The 12,201-nt window shown below is 50.0% G+C and overlaps 3 protein-coding genes across 3 annotated transcripts; 2 read left to right on the forward strand and 1 right to left on the reverse strand.

Annotated features, from left to right (window-relative positions):
* Positions 1-481: 481 nt before the first annotated feature.
* FPRO_09290 (uncharacterized protein) lies at positions 482-1,534 on the forward strand (the record flags this gene model as incomplete). Its single annotated transcript, XM_031232667.1, has 1 exon — positions 482-1,534. The coding sequence occupies one exon, from the start codon at positions 482-484 to the stop codon at positions 1,532-1,534; it is 1,053 nt and encodes a 350-aa protein (XP_031082581.1).
* A 2,648-nt stretch (positions 1,535-4,182) lies between these two features.
* Positions 4,183-4,287, forward strand: FPRO_09291 (uncharacterized protein; the record flags this gene model as incomplete). Its single annotated transcript, XM_031232668.1, has 1 exon — positions 4,183-4,287. The coding sequence occupies one exon, from the start codon at positions 4,183-4,185 to the stop codon at positions 4,285-4,287; it is 105 nt and encodes a 34-aa protein (XP_031082582.1).
* Positions 4,288-6,160: 1,873 nt separating this feature from the next.
* On the reverse strand, positions 6,161-9,628 carry FPRO_09292 (uncharacterized protein; the record flags this gene model as incomplete). Its single annotated transcript, XM_031232669.1, has 1 exon — positions 6,161-9,628. The coding sequence occupies one exon, from the start codon at positions 9,626-9,628 to the stop codon at positions 6,161-6,163; it is 3,468 nt and encodes a 1,155-aa protein (XP_031082583.1).
* Positions 9,629-12,201: the final 2,573 nt, after the last annotated feature.

Genomic DNA, 12,201 nt, shown 5'->3' on the forward strand with positions numbered 1-12,201 from the left:
TACGGTTACGTACGTACGTAACGTAACTAACTAACCAACTTACTTACGTACGTACGTCGACTATACTATACTCTACTCTCTCTCTCTCTCTCTCTCTCTCTCTCTCTCTCTCACACACACACACACACACACATAAACTTTTTCTTCATCTCTTTTTCTCATAGACTTAGACGATTTCCTTTTATCTCTTCTTCAACTTTTTCAACTTTTTCTCATCACTCATCAAACGCTTCTTAGCCTTTAGGATTCTCATCCATCAACAGTTACACTGAATCACTCCCACCCTCTTGACTTCCAGGTGTAAATTCCAGGTATAAATTCCACAATTCTTTCCTTTCTGTTATTCTCTCTTTTCTTCTTACATATTCATCATCTCATTACATCTCATTACATCTCATACATCAGTCACATCAATCATCCATTGCCTCATCCAATACTGACACTGATCAGTCAACTACCTCCTACCAACATTACCACAAACATGTCGTCCGAGACAGAGGGAGCGGACAACGGGACTGGTAAGGTCGACACTGCCCCAGCCAGAAAGCCAAGACCCTCCAAGCCCCTAATCCCCAAGGACGACGTCGAAGCTATTCAGAAAAGACACGACGAGGCAATCGCTTGTATTCACCCTGACACCAAGAAGCATCCGTCTATGTATCAGCGCGTCGTAGAGTTGATCAAGAAGTGCAATGTTCGTCGTGGTTGGGCCGACACTCAGTTCTACAAGGACTTTACAGCCTGGTGTCGCGTCTCTGGACTTGATGCTAAGCCTGATCATGAGATCTTGCTTGCCACACTTGCGGTTCATGAATCCCTGGGCAGCAACAACTTCAAGTTCGCCCAAGAAATCAGAAATCGCGGCCTCGAGCAATGGCTAGAGCAAGAGCTCAAGAAACATCGACCTTTCGTAACAACACCTACTCCAGCTGAGCCAGAGACGCCTCGAATCAAAACTGAACCTGGGACTAGGAGCCAGGGACCAGAGCGGGGACAGGCCGATTCTTCTCGCAGGAACAACAGTATTCTACCATCGGTTGAAACTAATTCTGGAGGTCCTTTTCTTGCTATGAAACGAACTGCTCCCGACCATCCAGGCCAACCTGCGAACAAGCGTGCAAGCGCTCAGGTAGATCAGGCAAGTTTCACTGCCAAAGTCCACCGACTCGCAGAACTTCAAGCCTCGCAGCAAAGAATTGTCCTCCGAGACGCAGGGACGCAGACCGACAGCGACATCTCTCTGGAGAGAATCTCGGAGCCAATGCTTGAGGCTACCAAAGCCATGAAGGCGAACAATGAGAAGCAAGACGAACAAATCCGAACTTTGATGGAACACAATCGATTGCTCGCTGATTTTCTTGGGAGAGTTCAAGCTTCCCAGCTGAGGCCTGCGGAAAGTATTCCCCGACAGTACTATCAAGGTCAACCCCAGGAGATCATTCCGCTGCAAGCTGTCAATCATCAGCCGCCTACCTACTACTACGAACGCTCTCGAGTGTCTGGCAACAGTGGCCAGATCTTCAGGTTCGACTAAGCACTGGATTCGAGGAAAAGGAAACGACAGGATGGGGTATCATTGGGGTGGACTTTTAGTAGCGGGATGGAACGCTTCGTTATGGAGATGATGGATTTAGATTTTGCTCGAGGATGGATGAACTTTGGGCATTGGAGTTCAGGTATTAGGGTTGGGTTGGTAAGACGGGCCACTACTAACCATACACTTTATTTCCTGGCGTTAAAAACATGACCGTTAAGTAAACGGAATGAACAATTGCTAAATACCAAATTGAATTAATTTGCTTTACTTGCTATGAGTAATACTGATTATTGATAACTATGAAGTCTCTTGAATATTCTAGCAATAGCCTCGTCGGACACTCGGAGACGGAATCAACCACTGACATGTCAATCAGCCTCCACGTGTAAGACAGAACCAACAACAAGAACGATGAAACCACGACGAATAAACTTTTACATAAAGCAGTGGAGATGCCTCTTTAGCCGCTTTCCTAACTTTACCGAGCTTCCCATGGCCCGTTGAGACCAAAGCGCAGCCCCAGCCGCGACCGCAACCGCAACCGCATCAGTTAGGCAGGCTACTTTGTCAAATGCTCGACGATGACAGGCGAGAGATATCGAATCTCGCAAAGCTTTACCCCATACTGTTTCATAATAGCCTCTGGGGGTGTGTGGGCTTTCGATCCCCGGTGGCGCATGCCCATGCCCTTGCGGGCGCGGGGGGGGAACCTACCTAGAGGCTAGGGCCCAGGACCTAGGACCTAGGGGACCCTACCAATGCAACTGAAGATGCAAGCGTCGACCCGATTCGTGCTGGGCGACAGCAAATTACCGACATGAATGCGTCATCCCGTTTGCCGCTAACAAAGAAGAGGCCAAGGAGGCTTTTTCTGAGGTCGAGAATCTTTGGGCATCGAGAGGCGAAAATCTGGGGTCGTAGCATGCAGCATCCATCCGTAGGACTACTCTGCCTAGCTAGGTACTCTGCCTGTCTCTGCCTCTCTCTGCCTGTCAGATCGGCAACTGAGTTTGGAACTTGTGATTCTGCCACGGCAGATGAATGGTGACAATAGTTTCCTACCCCGCAAATTCAACTGCTGCAAAGGGTGTGATCAGCTTTTGATCTTTGATGATCTTGTCAGCTACGAATGACCAAGTACGAGGCGCAGTTCTGAGTTCATCATCACCAATTTTGTACGTTTCTTTCGGATACAATGGATTGTTCCCCGTCAGTCGACCACAAATTGTTACTGTACATACATCCTACATATGCGTGCGGATGAGATGGGAACAATCAGCTGTAAATAAGCCGAGATCTTACAAGACTCCGTAGGGGCAGAACAGAACAGCCGACTTTGGGGGTTGTCTCGTTCGTTAGCCTCATCTGGAGATGATGAACGGGGGCTGTGAGTGGACAGATGGTCTGCTCTCTCTCTCTCTCTGTCCTTACTTTACTTTTCTTTAGCGGCCTGTGAACATGGAGTGAACAAAAAAAAGTGACGAGGGACCGGCCCAGCCCAGTCGATTCCAAGGACGTGACTGGCTGGCCGGATGGTATGGATCAGCCTTTCCAAGGGCATTGGTTGGATTAGACATTCTCGTCACACTGCCTCATTACATACTTTTTGGCTCGTTCCGTGTCTCTTTTCGTTTCTTTCCTCTCCATCTCGCATACCGAGCTAGTCACCTTAAGACACGCATCGTCATTGCACGATGACGTAGCATGCGTGAACCTACCCAAGCATCATCAGCATGGGAGTTGCCTTAGCTTGTGACGCCAGGGTCCTGAGTTTAATTAGTCTAAGCCGCAATTCAAAAGCAGGGCAAAATCATGTTTGAACATTGAAATTCACAAACCCCAAAAAGAAACAAAAATACCAACTAGAGACAGAAAATAAGCATGAATGTTTCCAGTTAAACAGAGATATCGATATCAAATCGTACTGTAAAAAGTATATGTCTTCGCTTCCACTCACCAACCAGTTAAAACCTCAGCTGAGATCACCCACCCTCTCTTCGGTACGGCACATGCAGAGTTCCCCCTCACCACAAACGCTTGTGTCACCAAGAGCGGAGACGTCCAGGCCAAGGGATCCTTGAACCTTGAACCTTGAAATCTAAGGGTTGCCTAGCGCCGAGCGTGTAAGTCAGGACCACCACTCACCACTCACCACCACCACCACCAGACACAAAAAAAAACTGCCCACTCTTTGGCTCTGGCTCTGGCTCTGGCTCGGGCTGAGGCTCTAGGCTCGGGGATAAACATTGACCTGCACTGCAACAGAGTGAATGTGGGCTCTACCCGTATTAGAAGATGCCGAAACCAGCCCATTCCGACTCCAGCACGGATACTCCGTACAGAGCAAGGTAATTTCACCCCCATTCTCTTGGACTCTTCTGATCAACATATCCGAGCACTCTGAGGGTGTCCCCTTCCGTTGGCTTGCCTTACTCTGCCTTGTCTGGCCTCGCCTCTTTCTCTCTCTCTCCTCCTCAACTATTTATATCCCTCCTCTTCCCTCCGTTCCCAAACCGATTCATCTCTCTCTTCTCCATCAACAATCACCAGACTCTACCTTCCATCCCAAGAACTACTTCAACTTCAACAAAATCACGCCAACACTTTAACACCACAAACCCCTATTACCAACCAACATCATCAACATGCCTGCCTACGAGTACTGCTGCCAGTGTGGAGGCATGATAGTCATCAGCACCACCTGCACTGCTTGCGGCCACAAGCAATGCAACAACTGCCCTCTGTGCTAAAGCATTCACCCACAGACACGTCTCGACGGCATTTCCCTCCTCTCTCCTCTCTCCTCTCACACAACACACGCTTGGAACTCTATCATGACAAAGGGCTACAGCATGGCGAGATGAGAGTCTGGATACCCTCGCTCATACGAGACACGACTTTTTTAACGACTTCGACGATGGCGCTTCTATTCTGCTCGGAAACTGCCTCTACTCCATTCACACCTATGACCTGGTCGTCACATTCACCATTTCACTTGTTCTTGATTGACACCTCAGCGACTGGTTCTTCAAGCAATTATCCTCTTTCTCCAACAGCAAAAGCTTTGCTCTCAGCCTCTTTTGGGGGTGTTTATGCGAAGGCGCCACGGGAAAGATATGACGTCGGATTTTGGGCGTTCTATTACTCTATGCTTTTACGTTTTGGACTTGTCTCGGGGTTAACGGGGAATGAATCGCAACGGATTTTCAGCTGTAACAATAATTGATACCCGCGGTCTCTTTTTGGGCCTTTGACTTTTGAGTATCAGAGACAAGAATCAATACCAAGTTTTATCAACCCACTTTCGGCGTCTTTTCGCCCGGCGCTTAGTCTTGTGATTCGAATTGATGAGTCCATCGTGAGATGAAACGCTCCAATCATGAATGTAGATTGCAAATTCTTGGTTTACTTGCTACTACTAAACGCTCCATTGGACCCTTGTTGCAGAAAAAAACAACCCCCAAATTCTGTGCCATGGCCCGGACTCGCCCGATCTACAACCTGACGGTCCCCGGAAATTTCCCTTCGTTACATAATATAGTAAACCTCACGTCGGCCCTTCTCCATGGTTTGGAAATGCAATGCCCACAAGCTAGAACCACATCGCCACGTCGCACCGACAATAATTGCAGCAAACACAACAACAGCCTTGATTGTAAGTAAAAATGGAGGCTGACAGCCTCACCCCCTTCAGATCAGCCGTGTGTGCCATAGGCTGCTTGGGAGACGCAAAAGTTGAAGGTGGGTGCTGTCCTACCCTAGAGCCAATACATGAAATTCAAATATTTGCATAATTTAAACTGAAGCTCGCGTTTATGACGTTGCGAGACTGTTCTATCTTAGTCGCGATGCCACAGCTTGCGATGCTCTAACAGTCCGACTAACTCTCTAGTGGTCAAGTCTCGATAGTGACTTACTACTATGACCCGAGTTGCTCACTTGCGAGTTTGGTAGAATCGTGGGGGGTCGTACGCGTCTTGGACATGTCAGCATGGGCGCCAGGTAGACCGAGCATTATGGGTGACCATCGTTATTTATCTCATCTACAATGTTCAACTACAGGCCTGATGCCAATTCCCATTCCTTGACTATGGCCATCCTTTGCTTTGAAATAGCGAAAACTCTCCATGGGTCAACATTTTATAATCCGGCATAGTTCCTCACTACGTCTTTTGGCCTTAGGCTTCCGATCCTATACGTACAAAACCAAACACCTCCCCAGCCTTACTGAATGCATGCCCGCTTGTTCCGTTCCATTCTGCTTCCTGACATATCATTTCCTTCCACACCTTGCCTGACGCCAGCTATTCGAATCAAGGACCTGCTCGATCTCTTGCTAGCAGGGCCAATTTGCGCCTGATACTAGATTCCAACCATCCTTCCGTCAATGACCGAATTATCCCCAAAAGAAAACATATAAGGAGTGACATATCCTTCACCCCACAAAAACACACGAATGTTGGGGTCCTATTATCGAAGGCTCTGCTCGATGATTCAGGACGCTGAGATTAAGTTTATGAAATGAAAAGGGCCGTGAGGTATCTTGGTCATGAGTCTCATGCTGTCGACAAAGGCGAATTAAGAGAAATGAAAGAAATATAAAAACAGTCGTCGTTTGCACTGCTAAATCATCCCGCCGGGAACTGCATTGCTGCTCATGCTAGGAGGCAGAGGTGGTGCTGCCATAGGCGGAGGAGGAGCTTGATGCATTGATCTAGCTCGTGCGTTCATACCGTTTGCCTCGCTAGTGGCTTTGCGCAATCTCTGGCGGTTCATCCCTGCGCCATCTTCATCATCACTTCGAAAGCCACCACGTTGGTCATTCGCAATACTAGGGCTCATAGGGCGGCGATGAGCGCTCATGGTACCTTCAGCGAGCGTGGCTCCTGTGTTTTTGCGTCGAGGGTTGATTGGCGGCAAAGGAGGAGCAATGTTGCTATGCAGGTTAGGCGTAGAAACCGCACCACCATTGAGTCCAGGTCCGGGGCCAGGTCGAAGGCCGTCACGGTGACCCATGGATGACATTGGTAGCTTGATTGAAGGTTCCGACATATCTCGGTTGCGCATCATTCCACCTGGGTAAGGAGGTCCATACGGTCTCTGGGGGCCTGGGCCGGGTCCGGGAAATCCATGGGGAGAAGGTGCGCCATGAGGCGAGGGAGCACCATTAAGTGGTGAGATTGGTGACGGGTGGCCAGAATCGTGTCCATAGACAGGATGTATATGCAAGCTGTTGTCGGGATGGTTGAAGGGACCGGGCGAAGCGTTTCCGGGATATGGCTGAGGCGGCATACGTGGTGACCGCCGCATGTCTTGTCCGGGCATCATTGGTGCTCTCATCATCGGCCCTTGTCGCGGCTTGCCATTGTTTCCTACGGGAGATCCCATAGGCCCTTGGTAATCATCGCGAGGCACGGATCCGTTTCTAAGGCGTGGCGGTCGACTACCAGATCTGCCTCCGCTGCTTGCTTCAGAGCCACTTCGATCACGTTCAGAGGGAGCTCGAGATCCGGAGCGGGAGCCGGCACGTGAGCCAGCATTAGCCCTCGATTCTTCGCTAGGAACTCGATTGTATGAGACAGGAGGAGGAGGTCTACGTTCTTGAGATGGTGGTCGGGATGTCGTAGTTTGGGCTCGATCTCTGCCCGCTGAAGGAGGCTTCGAGGGTCCTTGGTGTCGTTGCTGAACTTCGAGTTCCTTCATCCTTTGGAGTTCCCGACGGGCTTGTCGGAAAGCCTTGAGGCCAGCATGGGCACCTTCTTTTTCCTCGCTATCTCTTGGCAAGTTTTCATCCCTTGGCTCAGGCGACTGCGTTAGCCTTTCATTCGCTTCGAATGAGCCACGGCGGGATGGGCTTGCGGCAGGGGCAGGCGATGAGCCTCGGAGGCCAAGGAGTTTCTTCGCTTTGGACTGGCTGCCATTCTCTCTGTCGCCCCGGCCTCTGTCAACCAAAGAGCCACGACTGGACTTGGATTTCAAGATACCCAAAGCGTTCGGACGAGGTGGAGGTGGAAGCTCAGACAGAGGTGGAGGTTCTGGTGACGAAATGCTGCTATCAGCTTCGACAAAAGAAGTGAGTCTCTCCCTGACACGTCGCGCACCGTCGGCAAGATGACGAGCAAAGTCATCTGTCTCTTCTTCCGGCTGGGGGTTGACTTGTTGTTTCGGGTTTTGGGTGGATTCGGGTCTAGACAATATCTGGGCCTCCATCAAACCAGACGATCTGGTAGGACTAGTCACGCTACCGTCAATTGACATGGCCAAATCTCTCTCAATCGACTCCCAGGCGTTCGAATCGACCGTCTTTGGCTCATAGGTATGTGCATCAGGGCGTTCAGGAGGGAATCGTGAGCTCAGGTCAACATCGTTGGGTAAACTTCCATAAATCGATGAGGCCCCACTATCTTGTCGAAGATGCTGCCTGACCATGCCACTCAGTCCACCAGAGGTAGGTCCCAAAGTAGGTGAGTCCTTAGGCATTTGATCTGTTGAGTTAGCTGGCGCAACTCCAGTTCCTTCAGAAACCGATAGAGGCGTTGGTACTGTAGTGCGTCTGAAGGCAGGGTGCTCATTATCAGCTGGCTTCTCAACCTTGACTTGCAGAGGAAAGATAGGCTGAAGGTGTGACTCGTCCACAACAGACTGGTCATCATCGTCATCAAAGAAGGTTGAATGTTGTGACTCTTCCTGAACGGTCGGCTCAGTCTGGAAAGATCCAGATTCGTTCCTTTCCATTTGCGGACGGTGGGCAGAAGATGACCTAGATCGAGTGCCTGGCAATGAGGGGCTGGAATCAGTGCGGAATCGATTCGTGGGAGTTTCGCGACCCTGCTGCATTTGCATTTGCCGTTGGGCGAACCTTGATTCATCATATTGACTGTTGGTCCTGGTGATAATTCTGCTTCGATCAAAGGGATGAGCCTCCCCTGTCTCACTAATAGGGGGGCTGAGAGGGGGTGTAGCACCAAAGGCCTTCTGGTCCATGCTGGGGAATTTATTCACCGAGTCTACAGGACTCATTTGCGATGGAGGGCTGAAAGATCGTAGGTTAGGGGCACTAGCCTTAGCCAGGACCGATCGAGTGATGAAACGATCACCGAATGTTGCGCTTGCTGGGGAAGGAACAGGAGGTGTCAGATCTGGAGTTCTGCTGCCGAGTGTTCGCTTTGTAAGCGTATCGATTCTTGAAAGAGCAGATGACTGTTGGTCCTGAAGATCCTGATTTAAGCTTTGCTCATAGAGACGACGGGTTCTGGTCACGCTTCGCTCCATTGGTGGTGTTGGGCTGACAGTCCGAGATGTGCGCACGAAGGACTCCCGATCCTTGACTGAAGATGAGGTGATAGATGTGGCGGCTGTTGAGTCCCGAGCTGCAGATGGACCTGACGATGTTGTTGAGTTTGTCTCCCTTTTTCGGTTGTACTCGGTTTGAGAAGGAGACTCTGGTCGAGAATTTTCCAAGTCACCTAAATCTTCTTGCTGCAGGTCTTCGAATGACTGTTTATCCTTTTCGGATTGCCTCCACTTCTGGAAAGCTGACTGGGCGACATCGTCACCATAGAGAACGCGGCCACTCATAGCCCCTTTGTTCCCTCCGGTGCCGATTTTGTAAACCTTTTGTCGACCTCCAAACAAGTTGTTCCCTTCAATCGGTTTCGACCGGCCCATCACACTCCCGTTTGTTGAGCCGGTATCATCATTGGACTGCATCGATGAGCGTGCAAAAGGGGCCCGAATAGACTCGACCTCAGCAATGTCGCCCAACCCTGCAGCAAAACCAAAGTCCATCATTCTCGACTGTCTTTTAGGGAACAGAACACTATCGTCGCTGGCCTTGCCAACCTTGGTGTTTGGATCATCTTGCTCGCGTAACATAGAGAACCGTGCCGAAAGGTTGGTCATCAGAAGACTTGTACGAAAATCATCAGTCGATGGAAGGGCTGTAGCGAGATCAATCTCCTTTTTAGGTTCCTCTTCCTGTGCCTTTTTCTTGCCGAACATTCTAAAGGGGCTAGAAGACTCAGACTCAATCGATGGCCGCGGAGCCTCGAGATCATCCTTGCCCTTCTTCTTGCCTCTGAACCTATTCATGATGAAGGACAAATCCCAAGGATTAAACGTTATTTTTGCCTCGGTTGTTCGTTGTCGTGGGAGGTAGGCGTTTAATTCATCACAACTGATAAAGGTGATATAGGTCGAACTAGATTGGCAACTGTACCAATCTTGCGTCAAACACTATGCTGGTTAGCTTCATATCATTGATCGGTGTGCAAGATTGCTTGGAGTTCATGAAGCAGACATCTGGCCCGGTCGCTGCTCGAACTTCGTCGCCATGCATAGGTAAATATGGATGGCTGCTTCGATGAACACTGGGGGTAAATGTTTCCCCATGTAATGACCAACCAATCGCTTGCAACAAGAAATGAGTCTCGTACCTGCAGATGTCAAATTGACGGATATATGTGCCAGTCTCTGTTGATGTTAGAGACCAATATCGATTCGGGCGAAGTGACTCGGTAGTCACACAGGGCACGCGAGGCAAGATTGTTCGTACTCGATGAATTCGCGGATCGGGAGTGTCGTCAAGGTCGTCGTCGTGCAGGAGTCTCGTGGAGCAATCTTGATGCAGTATGGCAAGTTTGTAGGCCGAAAACGGGCGACAGCAGATGAGTTCTTCTTGTAAGAGGGAAGAGGAAAACGCAAGTACCCGAGTTGGGTTAAACAAGAACGGGTCGGATGTTGAGTCCAGAAATGGAAACGATTCAGGCAAGTTTGATGGATAAAGGAGGTTGTCTCAGACTCGGGGAGAGAATGAACAAAGCAAAACAAAGGGGATTTCCGCGAGAAGCTTGAGCCAGTGGTGAGTCGAATAAGCCTTATTTGGTTTGGTCCGGCTGTCTTCTGCGGATCTCAAGGGAGAGTGCTGTCACAGGGTGCGAGACGATCGTGTCGGAGGAGAAGGATTGTCAAATGGTTACTTGCTGGCCGGCAGTTTGATTTGATCTCATCAATCCGGGGTACCACTGGATCGGCACAAGACTCGTGATCCCGAGAGGTACCAAGGCGAGTCAAGGGCAACGGTCAATGGGAGTAAGGTAACGAGCGGAGGGAAAAGAATGAATGAAGTTTAACAAACTAGAGAACGGGAAAGAAGACCGTTTAGGGACGAGGCGTGTGAGCCAATGGAACCAACAAATTCTCGAGATTTTGAGTAGGATGAGAAATTTGGTGACAACGATGAAGGGGGAATTAGATTGACAGGGCGCCCCAGAGCAAAAGACGAAGGAAGGAATGGATGAGAGGTGGGGTGTGCCAGGAACAGGGGAAAGGAGGGTGTGGAGACAGGGGGACCTAGTCGTAAAGGGGAATGGTAGCGGGAAAGCCAACAGGCAGGTACCATTTCTGCTAGGTCAGTCGGACTTGCTTCATCATAAATTAATGGCAATTATTGCACTATCACGGGCGGAAGATTAGGTATTCGGCGAGATGGAATAGCGAGCTGAGGTATTTCCCGTGAACTACATACTCAGATATGGCGCAGATGCTAGAGCTTAACACCGTTAAAGTATCATACAGATTTAGCTTTGTAGCTCTGAATGAAACGATGGCTCATGGTAGACAAGGATGGTACATGGGAGCGATCATAAAACAGGTGGTTAAGTGTTCGCTGCAAAGTACCTCCATCAGCGCGAGTACTCTGCAGAACATGGGACGAACAGTCCATTTCTCCTTGAGCTGGTACCAGCTGCACAGGGGACGGAACATCCATCTCACCTCCAAGGATAGGCCAGGGCAAGATTTAGGGGGTGTGACTAGCAGGCCGTAGGGGTGGGAGTCCACCGACCGTTCGAGATGGTGCGGCAAGGGAGAGAGGCACGAACAGCCCTGGGCTCACCTCAGTTAACTGCCAAGTTTCTGTCTGTTCACTGAAAGTCCTGGAGTTGACCCAAATTTCAGTGGACTAACTGCCCTTTAGTGCAGTCCGACGAGGGACACTCGCTCCATAGGCCTCCACTAAGGTAATGGATGATTTTCAACATGGAACTCAACCCGGACAGATCGTGGGCCGACTCTCACACACCTCCACGCCCTATCACTGGAATTCTTCAAGTGTTTGTCAACACAGATCAGTCGTCAACGTCATCTAGACTTCATACGAACCAACATTTCTCCGAGTATGGATACAATCACGATCGGGGATGCATCTCCTTTTCTACGCGTCAGTCATCGGAACGCGTGCAAAGGGACGGCAGCAAGGCTCGCTCATCTCCAGGCTCGGAACGGGGTTGAGGACTTCAATCAATCTTGCTGTCATTGTGACCAATGTGATACTCTTCTGCATCTTGTATCTCCTGTTCGTGAGTACAAAATACTACACATGTCCGACACTACAATTTAACAACCGAATCCCAGGTCAGTCAGACGTCCGCGTCCGCCACAAACCATGCCGTGTCGCACATAAAGATCCATGGCTTTGGTTACCTTGCTTTTGCTGCTTAGCTCTGTAGCCTCTGTCCACGTTTGCCGGGCCACGCAGGACGGGCGACTGCTTTGCTCGCCGCAGACTGCAAACGCCTGGTCTCCCCCGTCTTACATACCCGTCCGCCACCACCCTATTCGTCTTGGTATTTGGACGCCTCAAGGGATCGGAGTAGCAGCCGATG

The sequence above is a fragment of the Fusarium proliferatum genome (assembly GCF_900067095.1).
Source record: "Fusarium proliferatum ET1 genome assembly, contig: FPRO_scaffold006, whole genome shotgun sequence".
Taxonomy (NCBI): Eukaryota; Fungi; Ascomycota; class Sordariomycetes; order Hypocreales; family Nectriaceae; genus Fusarium; species Fusarium proliferatum.